The sequence below is a fragment of the Quercus robur genome, chromosome 11, assembly GCF_932294415.1.
Source record: "Quercus robur chromosome 11, dhQueRobu3.1, whole genome shotgun sequence".
NCBI classification, from domain to species: Eukaryota; Viridiplantae; Streptophyta; class Magnoliopsida; order Fagales; family Fagaceae; genus Quercus; species Quercus robur.
Genome location: NC_065544.1, coordinates 51,653,460 through 51,667,100, shown reverse-complemented (window position 1 = coordinate 51,667,100; position 13,641 = coordinate 51,653,460). Strand labels below are relative to the sequence as shown.

Below are 13,641 nucleotides of genomic sequence, written 5' to 3'. Positions count from 1 at the left end.
GAGCGGAAAAGACTTGTAGGCCCAAAGAGATAAACTCCCTCAATCCTAACTCACTTTAGTTCCTATTATTATATTTATCCTGCATTGGATGCTATTCGACTTAAAATTATAGTCTCGGTTGGCTTCCGAGTCCAAACAAGCAAGTTACGTCATAGATCAAATTTTTCGTATGTGCTTTCGTCATCGTTGTCCTTGTTATAGCGTCATTGCATTAATCAACTTGCTATTGCTTTTTTGATAAGTAACTTGCTATTTCTGCCACTATATATAGGTCCACTACTATACTATCTTTAAATCCATTCTATCTTGTGGAAAAAAAAAAAATCTAATTACCAATTCTCATTCTCCTTCTCCTAAGAAAAATAGGCAAAATATCATGGAAGAAGTGCAAGACATTGTGATTGTGGGAGCTGGAATTGCTGGCCTTACAACATCTTTAGGACTTCATAGGTACCCTTCCTCTCTCTATTTTTACATCCATGTCCATGTTTGTACATTTGGTTAATTGGTTTAGTCTTCTTTTTTTTTTTTAATATATAGTTTATTTATTAACTTATTTATTTATAGTTTCATACCCAGTTTGTTAAAATTCTCACTTTCTCAAAATGGAGAGATCCTAATGCTTTAAGTAAATAAGCAAATCCAAGCCAACACAATAACAACGCAAATATTTGTGTAGGTTGGGTATTCGAAGCTTAGTATTGGAATTTTCAGATAGTTTGAGGGTTACAGGATTTGCCTTTACAACATGGACAAATGCTTGGAAGGCCTTAGATGCTGTTGGCATTGGTGACTCCCTCCGACAACAACATAAACAGTTTTATGCGTAAGTACTAATTAAGTAGACTTCTATCTTAATTAGTGTCACTTTTTTTGGTAACTTGTTTTGTGCATTCCAATTTTGTTAGAGCTTTAGTGAGTTAGCTTAATGTCCAATATCAGAGGTTTTAAAAAAAAAAAAAAATCGTTTGAAGGCAAAACCTTTTGCGAAGACTACATAACTTAGAACAAATTAATTATGATTTACTTCCCATAGTAATTGAAAAACTTGGAATATATATAAACTTCTACATGTATTTGGTTAATTTTTACTATTGATTCATTGATATATCAAAAAAAATATAGTCACTCTTTTTCTCTTTTTCTTTTTTAATGTCAATAATGAAACTAGCTCCCATCACAAATACAAGAACATGCACACCATGTATTCTGACCAGCAGATAATGTATGCAGGAATTTGAATACCTCTACAGTTTCAGGAGTTCAAACAGCAGCGATGTCATTTGAAGCCAAAGGAAAACAGTAAGTTAAAGCACTTGCAGATAGAAATGATTATAGTGCCCCTATATCATACAATAATCCTCTCTCTCTCTGGGCACATTGACAGGAGAAAATATCTTTCACATGATCTATATGCATCTTCATTCCTCACTTTAATAATATGTGGATCCCATAGGACCAACACGTTGAGAAATATGATGTATATATGTGTAATATGTATGACAGCATGAGATTGAGATAACTATTGCATCGACAAAGATAGCTAATTTTTTTTTTTTTTTTTTTTTTCACCCGTTGTGTTAATTTTATAACTGAAAACACTCACGTTTTCAATTTATATATGAAAGAGTATTTTCCCATAAGGGAATGGGATGGGGACAGATTTTACTTGTCTTATCCTGAAAATCTCTTTCTCCGTATATTTAAGAATATTTTTTGTGCTTTTTACACACTTCTTATTAGTAACCTCCAAAACATTCTCAATATTAATACTCTTTCCGCTATCATTCTTGTCTCTCATCAATGTCGAGTAATTATAAGCTGTGTTTGGATATTGTTTATTTTGTTAAAACTAAAAAAATTATTATTCAAAGTACTGTAGATAAAAATAAATATTAGTTGAAATAGTACAATGTTATCCATAAATAGTGCCAAAAAGTACAGTGAAACCCATAAATAATAGTAAAAATAAACTAAATAGTGAAATAATTTTAATTTTTAGTCCTAACCCAAACGCACGCTTAGGATCACCATCTAGTGAAATGGTAAAAGTTTTTGGGTTGCCAAGTGCAATCCCTGCCAAAACCTCACTAATTCTTAAGTGGGATTAATATTGGGTAATGGCCCTTACTACCCCTTTTTAGACTCCTGGTTGTATTGATACAACTTCCTAAACTTAGGTGACCAAAATTTATATATACAATTGTAACAATTTTAATAATTTTATGTAAATTTATTCAAAAAAAATAATTTTATGTAAATTTTATAATTCATAATTGAGATGCTTTAAGAATGCCTGGTAATTGTTGTTTGTGTAGTGGAGACCACGAAGTTCGTTGTGTGAATAGGAAGCTGTTGTTGGAAGCCCTTGCAAAGGAGCTCCCAAGTGGTACCATTAGATTCTCTTCCAAGGTGGTTTCTATAGAGATATCAGGCTTCTATAAGCTTGTGCATCTTGCTAATGGAACCATTCTCAAGACTAAGGTAAATTCACCCAAGTGTTAGTATCACTATCACCTATTTTTCTTTTTCTTTTTTCTTTCTTTTGGGTCATTGTCTGGGTAATGTTCAAGTTTCTTGCTGCGAGCACAAGAGTGTGAGTGTTGAAAGCATTTACTTGATATATGTATAAAATAAAAGACCCATTAAATACTATAATTATCTCATTCATTGAATATATGTATCTTCACTCATAATATAAGTCTCATAAGTATCTGGGTGTGGATATATGCATCTTCACTCATATATAAGAATCTCATAGATGTTTTTCTCAACAACAACAACAACCAAAAAAAAAAAAAAAAAAATCTCATAGATGTGGGTAACCCACTCGTTGCAAAAAGGGTGAATACATGTATATTCATGTATCTTCTATATGATTTAGCCACAAAATAAATAAATAAAAAATGTATCTTTCTTATAAGATATTTTTGGTTAGTGACATGCATATTATTTTTGTTATAAAAGTCTTAGCCGAAAGGTGGTTTTCTGTGTCCATAATTTGCATCTAATCTGCCTGGTTGGATGTATAAGCAGCCAACAAGGTAGGCCCAGAAAAGATAATTGATTATGAAAGATTTTATAGATGAGTGGATCGTTTATCTTCTGGGCCCACATATGCTCAATTCATATTTATCACAAATTAGCAAGTTAAAGAGGATAGTGATTACTTTATGAATTAGGTAAAGGAGTAGATGAAATATTTTAGAATAAGGTCTCCGATCTATGGGGAATGATAAAATTATTCACGCCTATTTTAGTCACATGATCTATTTAATAAGTGGCGCGAATTATTTAAGTAATACACTTGAGTGGTTTTATGGATCTCCACATAATAAATGAGAGAAAATTCTTCAAAAGTGATTTGGAGAAAAATTGTGTCCAAAATTTTTATAGATGTGAATCATAAATCAAACTCAAAATGAATACTTGGGCACTTAGGTCACACATATTCTCACTCTTTAGTAATTAGTGATGTGGGAATCCTAAGCCAATCTCAAAAATGGTATTCTAGCTTATAAAAATAATATCAAGAGGCTTGTGAATAAGTAGCATTGTTCAAATCTTCACCATAGGAGAATTTAGATTCAAATCCACAATAAAATTAAATAATGTAGTACTTAAACTATCTATGTGTTTTATTGTATAATTACTTGGGCCTTATTGGAATATCAACTTTGTAAATGGAAGGTGTTGATTGGGTGTGATGGAGTGAACTCAGTGGTGGCAAAGTGGCTGGGCTTCAAGGCACCAACTTTTACAGGAAGAGCTGCTATTAGAGGTTGTGTAAATTTCAAGTCCAATCATGGGATTGAGCCTAAGTTCTTTCAATTCTTTGGGAAAGCATTCCGATCTGGTTTTCTTCCTTATGATGACAATGGCATCTATTGGTTTTTGACATCCAATGAAGGTGAGCCTGAAGAACCAATTCAATACTTGCCTGATTCTTTGCTTTTTGGAGCATGTTAATTGGAACATTAAATCTAAGATACAAAATTTTTTAACAACTAATTTCATTTCATCTCAATTTAAATTGATTAATTTTATGATTCAGAATAAATAGTGTCATGTCATTTAAATTATTAAATGGCTTATAGCAATCTATACATAGTTAGATCCAAAACTGAAATATTAAACATGATATGAAATTTCTCCATTTTAAGTAAAATGTGGAGAAATTCTATTCCTTTCATAACTGTAATGTGAATTGAAATGATTTATGCATAATACAAGTAGTTTAAGTGGTGAATCAATATATAAAAATGATGTTTTTGAATCACAACTTCTCATGTAAGTAAATTATGAAAATAGTTGTGTTTAGTTTTTGTCTACCTTTTTTTTTTTTTTTTTTTTTTTTTGTGCATGGATGTATGGTGAAAGACCCAATTCAAGATGATTGGTTACTTGAGTCCAATTTCCATATTAATAGTTTCTAAATATAATCATAGTTTACATTTTTTATTTAATAAAGTCTAGGAACACAATTATCAACAAAAATAAATAAATAAATAAATCTAGCAACACAATTTTGTTCCTAACTTTTTCAAGAAATGTTGATATAATATGTTGTAATTGGTACATAATTAAAGTGTTTTCAATGATGGATCCAAGTAAAAATGATATTGCTTCAATCATAAAATATTTTTTAAGCAATCGTAAAAAATGTCAAATCCCTAACATTTACTTGTATACTTCTTGGCATTATCACAATTTGTTCTTATTCATATCTTGCAGATAAAGAGAGAGAAGATGATCCAATTATAATGAAGCAATTCGTCTTAAGCAAGTTAGGAAATGAATATGTACCTGATGAAATAAAGGCCATTGTTGAAAATACTAAACTGGATTCTATTATATCATCTCCATTAAGGTACAGACATCCCTGGGAGCTTCTTTGGGGAAACATAAGCAAAGAGAATGTATGTGTAGCTGGTGATGCACTCCACCCCATGACCCCAGACATTGGCCAAGGTGGTTGTGCTGCCTTAGAAGATGGTGTTGTTTTGGCCAGGTGTCTTGCTGGGGCTTTACTAAAAGAACAAAGTGAGGAAACAAAAGGGAAAGGTGATAGAGAAAGAGAGGAATATAAGAGGATTGAGATGGGGTTGAAGAAGTATGCCAAAGAGAGGAGATGGAGAAGCATTGAGCTCATAAGTACAGCTTATATTGTTGGTTTTGTACAGCAGGGTAATGGAAAAGTGACAACCTTCTTTAGAGACAATATATTGGCTGCATTTCTAGCTGGGTTACTATTGAAGAGAGCCGATTTTGATTGTGGGAAGTTAAGCTTTTCTTGAATGCAATCATGTACATTTGCTTTGCATTATTTTTGCTTTTTTTTTTTTTTTTTTTTCATTTTATCAATTGACATGAGCATAAAGTGAGAGGATGTGCTAATTGAGATATATGTCATTGTTATTCAAAACAACTCTGGTTGTTTTTCTTGTCGAGTGTGGCATCATCTACCATGAAATAAAACATGAATTCAAATCCCCTCTCCTCCACTTGTTGTAGGGGAAAAAAAAAAGCAATCATACAAATTGAAAAGATAAAAAGTGGACTAATTAATTTATACTCAATTTAATTCAATTTTCAAGGAAATTGACTAATTAGTATCTACTTAACTAAGCTTATTTGATTGATATACAACTTTTTAAAGGACGTGAGAAAGGGAAGAGAAAAAGAGAGTCAGGAAGGTTAATCTATGGTGCAAGTGTGGCTGTCATGCGAGATGGATGAGGGATTGAAAATCATTGCTAAAGATAAGTTGTGAGGAGTTTTCAAGATTCACTTCATTTGCTTTGAAATGAGGATTATGTATTTCAAGGTTTAAATTTAATTTAAATGGATTTAAAGACGAACAAGTTTTCATGTCATATTTAAACTCTATTCCACCAAATAAAAAAGTTAACTATTTTTTTAGACAAGAAACAGTAACTACTTTAAATGACATGACATTATATTCAAGTTTAGATTTGTTAATTACCATATCCTTAATATGAAATGCAGTCTCTTCATATCAAAGGACATGGAGAGATTTTTTTTTTTTTTTTTTTTTTCACAACTTTGGCATATAAAAGAAAAGAAAAGAAAAGAAAAGAATATGGATATTAATAAGAAAACATAAATGTGTGACCTAAACAGATATGTTAGACACTGGTTGTTTTTCTTGTCGAGTGTAGCATCATCTACCATGAAATAAAACATGAATTCAAATCCCCTCTCCTCCACTTGTTGTAGGGAAAAAAAAAAAAAAAAGAAGCAATCATACAAATTGAAAAGATAAAAAGTGGACTAATTAATTTATACTCTATTTAATTCAATTTTCAAGGAAATTGACTAATTAGTGTCTACTTAACTAAGCTTATTTGATTGATATACAACTTTTTAAAGGACGTGAGAAAGGGAAGAGAAAAAGAGAGTCAGGAAGGTCAATCTATGGTGCAAGTGTGGCTGTCTCGACAGGGACTGAGGGCTTAATGGTGCAGAATGGCGGCCACCAGGCACTACCTAGCCATGGATTGACTCCCAACGAGCTCTTCGATCTCGTCCCCAGCCGGGTATTTCACTTTCAGGTGCAGAGTTGAGGAAATGGCCCCTAGGGTATAAAGCCATGGCCTTCCCACAATGGCAGTGTAGGGGAAATAGGCGTCCACCACAATAAAGTTCAGCTCAACCTCCTCCAACCTAACTTGTACGGGTAATCTAATCTAACCCTTTGGAACGACAACTTTCCCATCAAAACTTATCAATGGTGAATCGTATGCTGACAAATCTTCTGGTTTCAGGTTCAACCCCTTGAACAGGTCAGGATACATAACCTCTAAGCCACTGCCTTAGTCTACCATCACTCTTCTCACGACGTACCCTCCTATCCTAAGTGTGACTACTAAGGCATCATCATGTGGTTGTATGGTTCCCACCATATCCTCATCCAAAAAACTCAATGCCAGTCAAACCTCCACTTTAGCCTTCTTCGGTGCAGGTTTCACGTCCTCGGCTAGTGACCGAGCTATAGACATCACTCTAGAGGGTTGCAAACCTGTTCTCCCAAGAGCAGCAAAGATGACGTTAATGGTGCCCAAAGGGGGCCTTGAAGAGGCGTTTCCTTGAGCCTTTAATCGTGATTGGTCTTGTTGCTCGTTGGGCCGATGCAGGAATTACTGCAACCTCCTCTCCCTGACTAGCTGCTTAAGATGATTCCACAGAGTCCTATAGTCCTCGGTGGTATGCCTTCACTCTTGGTGATATTGGTAATGGAGATTTTGGTCGCGCCTTAAGGGGTCTCCTCCCATCTTGTTAGGCCATTTGAAGTATGGCTCGTTCTTGATCTTTTCCAAAACTTGATGCACTGGTTCCTGAAACACAATGTTAACCACCTAAGGATCCGTGGATCTAGATTATCCCGTAAAATCCCTTCAGGGTATGTTGTTGCTGTATCGGGTCGTCCTGAAATCCCTCCTGTCCTAGGGGATAACCTTGCCCTTTCCTTTGTCTTGTTGCTGGTCCTCTTCAACCCTTTTATACTTGTCAATCCTATCCATGAGCTAGCGCACACTGGTAACGGGTTTCCCAATCAAAGACTTCCTTAAGCCATGCTCGGCTGGTAGGCCAATCTTGAAGGTGCTGATGGCTACATCATCGAAATCATTTATCTCGTTGAACATCTCCCAATATCTGTCTAAATATGTTTTTAAGGTTTCTCCCTTTCTCATGGACAAAGACAACAAGGAAGCTAAAGGCCGAGGAACCCTGCTGCATATAATAAAGCAAGATCCAAATGCCTGGGTGAGTTCCTCAAAGGAGTCAATGGAACCTGCCCTCAGACCATCAAACCACCTCATTGCCATTGGCTCCAAACTGGATGGGAATACCTTGCACATCAAGGCCTCATTCTTAGAGTGTACAACCATCCTTTGATTGAAGTGGCTAACATGCTCAATAGGGTCTGTCCTTCCATTGTACATAGTGAATGTGGGCTAAGTGAACCACTGAGGAAGTCTCCCTTCCTCTATCTTGTGTGTGAAAGGTAATTTGGAAATTTGCTTGAGCACTTTGCTTAGAGCATCATTCCCTAGACCTTTGGAAGATGAGTTTCTGTTCCTGTGCCCATGGTGATATTCCTTGTCATGCGAGAAAAACTCACTGGGAGGAGTCCTTGATCTCCATCTGTAACAACCATCCTTTTCATCGTTAGAAGAGAAGTCGGAAACGGTGGGAGATCTCCTTCTCCGTTCGTGGCGCAACTCCCTCTTCAAACGATCAATCTCTTGTTGCATGGTTTTGGTATTCTTTTCTTGAGAGAGGTGGCTACCACCCCGAGAATGGCTTTTACTGGTGTGGGTAGTATGAACACTTCCCTCCTGGTCCCTTCTCCTTTCAAGGTTGACAAAATGATCCTTCCGTTGGGACCCCCTAGATTCTGCCTAGTGTGGACCTTAACCTACCATAGTTGGAAATCGAACTCACTATCACTCCAGGATTTCCTGAGAATGGCTTTTACTGGTGTAGGTAGTATGCACACTTCCCTCCCGGCCCCTTCTCCGTTCAAGGTTGACAAAATGATCCTCCCGTTGGGACCTCCTAGATTCTGCCTAGTGTGGACCTGAACCTACCATAGTTGGAAATCGAACTCATTATCACTCCAAGATTTCCCACAGACGGCGCCAATTGTAAGGACCGGATTTGACTACCAAGCCCAACAGACAAATGGACTTAGGCCCAACAAGCCCAAAATAATGAATTTGTAGAGAATAAGTTGGAAAACTAGGTTCTAATGAATCAGACTAGCATAACAGTAGATTTTGACAAGAAGATGTAAATAGACAGGGATATGATGAAGAAAAGCATCCTCGACAAGGTCTGAGGAGGATCATTCTGGTATATTGTTTTTAAGTTAGATTACAAGTTTGGTCCTTAGTTGCTACAGTGTGTCACTCTTGATTTTTCCGATCCCCTTCCCATGGTGGGTTTCTTCCATTATATAGTTCCCTTTAACCGATCTTGGCCTTCCACTTGTTAGTCATCCAAGCCTCTACTTAAGTGCCAGTCTCATCGGACACCCCTCAGACTCTTTTGTGCGTTAGGACGGCCAATGTAGCCCTGCTCAAGGGTCCTCTCCACATTAATGCAGCTAAAATGTTAGTTGTAGAGCTTTAAATGCGGTGGTAACAGATTTCCTCTTAGATATTTTAGGACTTCCCTCTGTACTTTGTTTTTACAGTGCTTATCCGTGCCCGCAAAACTTCTGGGAACGTCTCTCTAAACGGCAAACCACCTGTTCGGACCTCGACTTTGTTTATCCGAGGTGACATTTGTCCTCAGCCTACCCCCCTGTGCCACTATAACCAAAACTGATCTCGTCATCTACTAACACAAATTCCAATAATGACATTTACCCCTTCTTGGGCGATCTCTAGCCCTCGGCTTAGGCCTTAGGCCCAATACATACAAAAACGATGGGTTCCGAGGACCAATGCCCCTACAATTATTATTTTTCTTTACAACCTATGAATAGTACCACTAACATTGGGGATATAAATACCCCTTAGTTGCTATTTTACAACACAAGACACCCAAAATCCATTCCATCCAAGTTTGTATACTTCAAAAAATTTGCAACCTATGAACAGTAAGGTTGCATATATGCAACCTTACTATTCATAGGTTGTAAAGAAAAAAAAAATTAATCTTATGGTTGTGTGTGAAGAGAAAAAGAGAGTGGGGGAAAGAGAGAGAAGAGTATTTTTTGTTATTATTTTATTAGATAGTTTATATTATTTTAATGGGTTATATATAAAAATAAAAACTAGAGTGTATAGTGAGTTGTAAAATAAGTTAGTAAAATAGATAAAGTGGTGTTTTAGGATGAAAAATATGGATTTTTTTTTTTCATATATGCAACCTTACTATAGCAAGATTGCAAATTTTTTAAGTTTCAAACCTAGATGAAGTTTTAGGTGTCTTGGATTGTAAAATAACAACGGAGAGTATTTACACCCCAATGCTAGTATTAGTGTCCGGTTTGTTGTATTAAATGACCATAAAAATGCTCACACTGTTTGCTATCCAAACCTTCTGTATGTAATAGCCACATACATTATTATTATTATTCTCAAACGTTTTTTTTTTTTTTTTTTTTTTGGTTCTTTATTGTCAAACGTTTTGAATACAAAAGCATCGGAAAGTTTAATTTGATTTAAACAGGGGATTAAATGACAAGGTTACACCTTAGAAATTTATATATGAGAGCTGCTACGTCTATAACATTTTTACAACAAATCACAGGTGGTTAATTATTATTGGTTCAAATTTCAAACTAACGCTAAGATTACTTTTTTGCCCCAACAATAACAACTTGTAACAACTTGCCACTTAAGATTTGTTGTAAAAATGTTGTAGACATATCATTTCTCTTTATATATATGTAGCCAACATGTCCGGCCATATGTGTGAGAAAATCAATTTTTTTTTTTGTAGACTCCATTTTCTTATTAAAAGAAAACTCCCTACATTTTTGCAAAATCAAAATTTTACTTTCTTGAAAATAATTTATCCTCCTATATATTATATTTCGGAGTAAGGAAAGTACTATTTTAAGAGTTTCTAATAATACAAGCTATGTAAGCTTGTAATTAAAGATAATCTTCAAGGTGGCTGAGTTGTTGTATTTCAGGGGCGACATGCATAATTTTCATAGTCTATTACACCAAAAATTCCGTAGACAGCATATATCATCTCAATTCCGCCATCTTAAAAACATTCATGAATTAATGTTTGAATATTATTTATTTATCAAACATTGCTCTTAGGAACAACATATTGTTCATCAATGCTAAAAATTTTAGCACTAAGAACATTTGAGGTGAGAGCTTCAATGAGAATTGAAGAAAAAGAGAGACACACACATGGACAAAGAGCTTGAGAGCTTCCAGTGAGTGAGGCTGAATCTATGAGAGAAACATAGTGAGAGAGGTGCAATCTAAAATTGAGAGAGATACATAGTGAGAATGTGAGAGAGTGAAAAATAAAAATGAGACATTTTTCTTCACTCAAACTACACATAAAGAAGATAAATTGATAGAATTTTCTTAGAGGTTTGAGGGTTACAACCAAAGAGTGTTGGAATGTTCAAAGGAAGATCATGCTACTAGGTTTTGTGAAGAAATTATATTTACTCCTTAAGATTTATTTGTTGTCTCTCCAATTTAGTGTGGACTCATGTTTTGCATAAACTTAAGAGTTGTAATCCTAAATCTCAATTTTCCCTCTACGCCGAAGAGTTTTTTCAAATGAGATTTGATGTTATGTATTGTTGTTTTTTTTGTTGGTATTTGCTGAAAATTTTGTTTTCATATAAATTTTTATTGCTTGGTAATCATTTATTTTAATTCACCCATAATCATTGAGGAGATTAAGGATTTTTTCCCAATAGCCCGTTCTTGAACCTTGGGGCTCGCTGGAGGAGAGTTGGTTCAAAAAGGTTCGAAGATTCCGGTAGATCCTTCCCGATTAAAAAAATAAAAGTGTTCTCCCCCACTTTGACAGTTAGCAAAGACTGTCTAAAGTACAGTTCATAATGCGCAATCTTTTTTTTTTTTTTTTTTGAGGAATAATGTGCAATCATATTTGAATTTAAATATGATTACCTAAATTAAAAGATACTGTCTAAATTACCTAATCTCACAGTCCATTTAAATAGTACTGGTGCTGACTAAAGTGACTAGTGACCCATATTTCATATTTGAATTTTTGTTTTGTAAATTGTAAGTATAAAGCAGATAGAGCAGTCTGCTGTTTTTTGTAATGTGCACCTTGTTGTTGGATGTATCTGTAGACTGTAGCCCAAATAGGTAGACCTAGAGAAGGTATGACTATGAAACCCCATTAGATTTAAGGGACAATTGTTGAGTGGATTATCAATATTGTTTCAACAATAATTTAGTTATTAGCTATTAGTATGGATTTAAGAAGGGCTAACAAGCTTTAATTGTTTAAAAAAGAAAAAATTAATCAAGTAATTTGTAAATAAGATTGAACTTGTTTAACAAAATTAAAAATGAGCTCATGTTCAAAATCAAAATAAATGATTTTTTTTTTATATTTTAATTCTTGACTTGGCTTAACTTATTTTCAACCTTGCTCAACCTTGCTTTATCTGATTGAGAGAATAGAAAATGTTAAGAGAATAATATTTATATATATATATATATATATGTATGTATATATATTTCATTATTATATATCTACTAGAAAAGATGAAAAAGTAAAAAAATGGAAAGTTGATATATTATTATTATTATTATTAATAAAAGTTGATGGATTGAGAAGTGAGGGTAATCTTGACATTTCATTTTCTTAAATTTTCTCTACATTTTTTTTTTTTTCTAATTTGAAGAGCGGAAAAGACTTGTAGGTCCAAAGAGATAAACTCCCTGAATCCTAGCACACCTAAATTCCTATTATTATATTTTTCCTGCAGTGGCTGCTATTCGACTTAGAATCCGTTTGGATACAGCTGAAAACTGAAACTGAAAACTGAAAAATATTGTTACAAAATAATTTTTAAATGTATGAATAATGCTGTGAAACCTATTTTTAATAAAAAGTTATTGAAAAGTGAGATATGTGGGTCTCGTAAACAATGCACGGATCCACTGATGTGGCTGAAAATTGTTTGACAAGTCAAATATTGTGGCTACTGTTTATGAACCGTGCATAAACACTAACTGTAACAATAAAATTTGTCCCTAAAATACATGAAAAAAAAAAAAAAAAAAAAAAAACCGCCAAACGCAGTCTCTTTCAACCAAATCCAAACGTACACTTAAATTAAAGTCTCGGTTGGCTTCCGAGTCCAAACAAGCAAGTTAAGTCATAGATCAAATTTTCGTATGTGCTTTCGTCATCATTGTCCTTGTTATTGCATCATTGCATTAATCAACTTGCTATTGCTGCCACTATACATAGGTCCACTACTATACTATCTTTTAATCCATTCTATCTTGTGGAAAAAAAAAAATCTAATTACCAATTCTCATTCTCCTTCTCCTAAGAAAAATAGGCAAAATATCATGGAAGAAGTGCAAGACATTGTGATTGTGGGAGCTGGAATTGCTGGCCTTACAACATCTTTAGGACTTCATAGGTACCCTTCCTCTCTCTATTTTTACATCCATGTCCATGTTTGTACATTTGGTTAATTGGTTTAGTCCTTTTTTTTTTTTTTTTTTTTAATATATAGTTTATTTATTAACTTATTTACTTATAGTTTCATACCCAGTTTGTTAAAATTCTCACTTTCTCAAAGGAGAGATCCTAATGGTTTAAGTAAATAAGCAAATCCAAACCAACACAATAACAACGCAAATATTTGTGTAGGTTGGGTATTCGAAGCTTAGTATTGGAATTTTCAGATAGTTTGAGGGTTACAGGATTTGGCCTTACAACATGGACTAATGCTTGGAAGGCCTTAGATGCTGTTGGCATTGGTGACTCCCTCCGACAACAACATAAACAGTTTTATGCGTAAGTACTAATTAAGTAGACTTCTATCTTAATTAGTGTCACTTTTTTTGGTAACTTGTTTTGTGCATTCCAATTTTGTTAGAGCTTCAGTGAGTTAGCTTAATGTCCAATATC

At 34.3% G+C, this 13,641-nt stretch overlaps 3 protein-coding genes across 6 annotated transcripts in view; all 3 read left to right on the top strand.

The window, feature by feature from the left end:
- Positions 1–13,641, top strand: part of LOC126707651 (monooxygenase 3-like) — a 91,059-nt gene that overhangs the window by 41,368 nt on the left and 36,050 nt on the right. Inside the window, exon 1 of one of the 3 annotated variants that reach the window (XM_050407420.1) lies at positions 308–450. The exons of 1 other annotated variant lie outside the window; for it this stretch is intronic. The gene's annotated coding sequence lies outside the window, so the exon portion shown is untranslated. Of the gene's footprint in view, positions 1–307; positions 451–13,008; positions 13,148–13,641 lie in introns of those variants that run through there. One more of the 3 variants, XM_050407421.1, reaches the window with a different exon arrangement.
- LOC126707647 (monooxygenase 2-like) overlaps positions 1–13,641 on the top strand; it is a 121,913-nt gene that overhangs the window by 103,814 nt on the left and 4,458 nt on the right. Inside the window, exons 1-2 of one of the 2 annotated variants that reach the window (XM_050407411.1) lie at positions 13,010–13,147; positions 13,381–13,527. The exons of the other annotated variant lie outside the window; for it this stretch is intronic. Coding sequence (XP_050263368.1) covers positions 13,074–13,147; positions 13,381–13,527 — 221 coding nt within the window. The 5' untranslated portion in view covers positions 13,010–13,073. Of the gene's footprint in view, positions 1–13,009; positions 13,148–13,380; positions 13,528–13,641 lie in introns of those variants that run through there. 2 annotated transcript variants of the gene reach the window in all.
- On the top strand, positions 312–5,492 carry LOC126707650 (monooxygenase 2-like). The gene is made up of 6 exons (XM_050407415.1): positions 312–450; positions 680–826; positions 1,234–1,302; positions 2,319–2,484; positions 3,691–3,910; positions 4,735–5,492. The coding sequence occupies exons 1-6, from the start codon at positions 377–379 to the stop codon at positions 5,295–5,297; spliced, it is 1,239 nt and encodes a 412-aa protein (XP_050263372.1). The 5' UTR covers positions 312–376; the 3' UTR covers positions 5,298–5,492.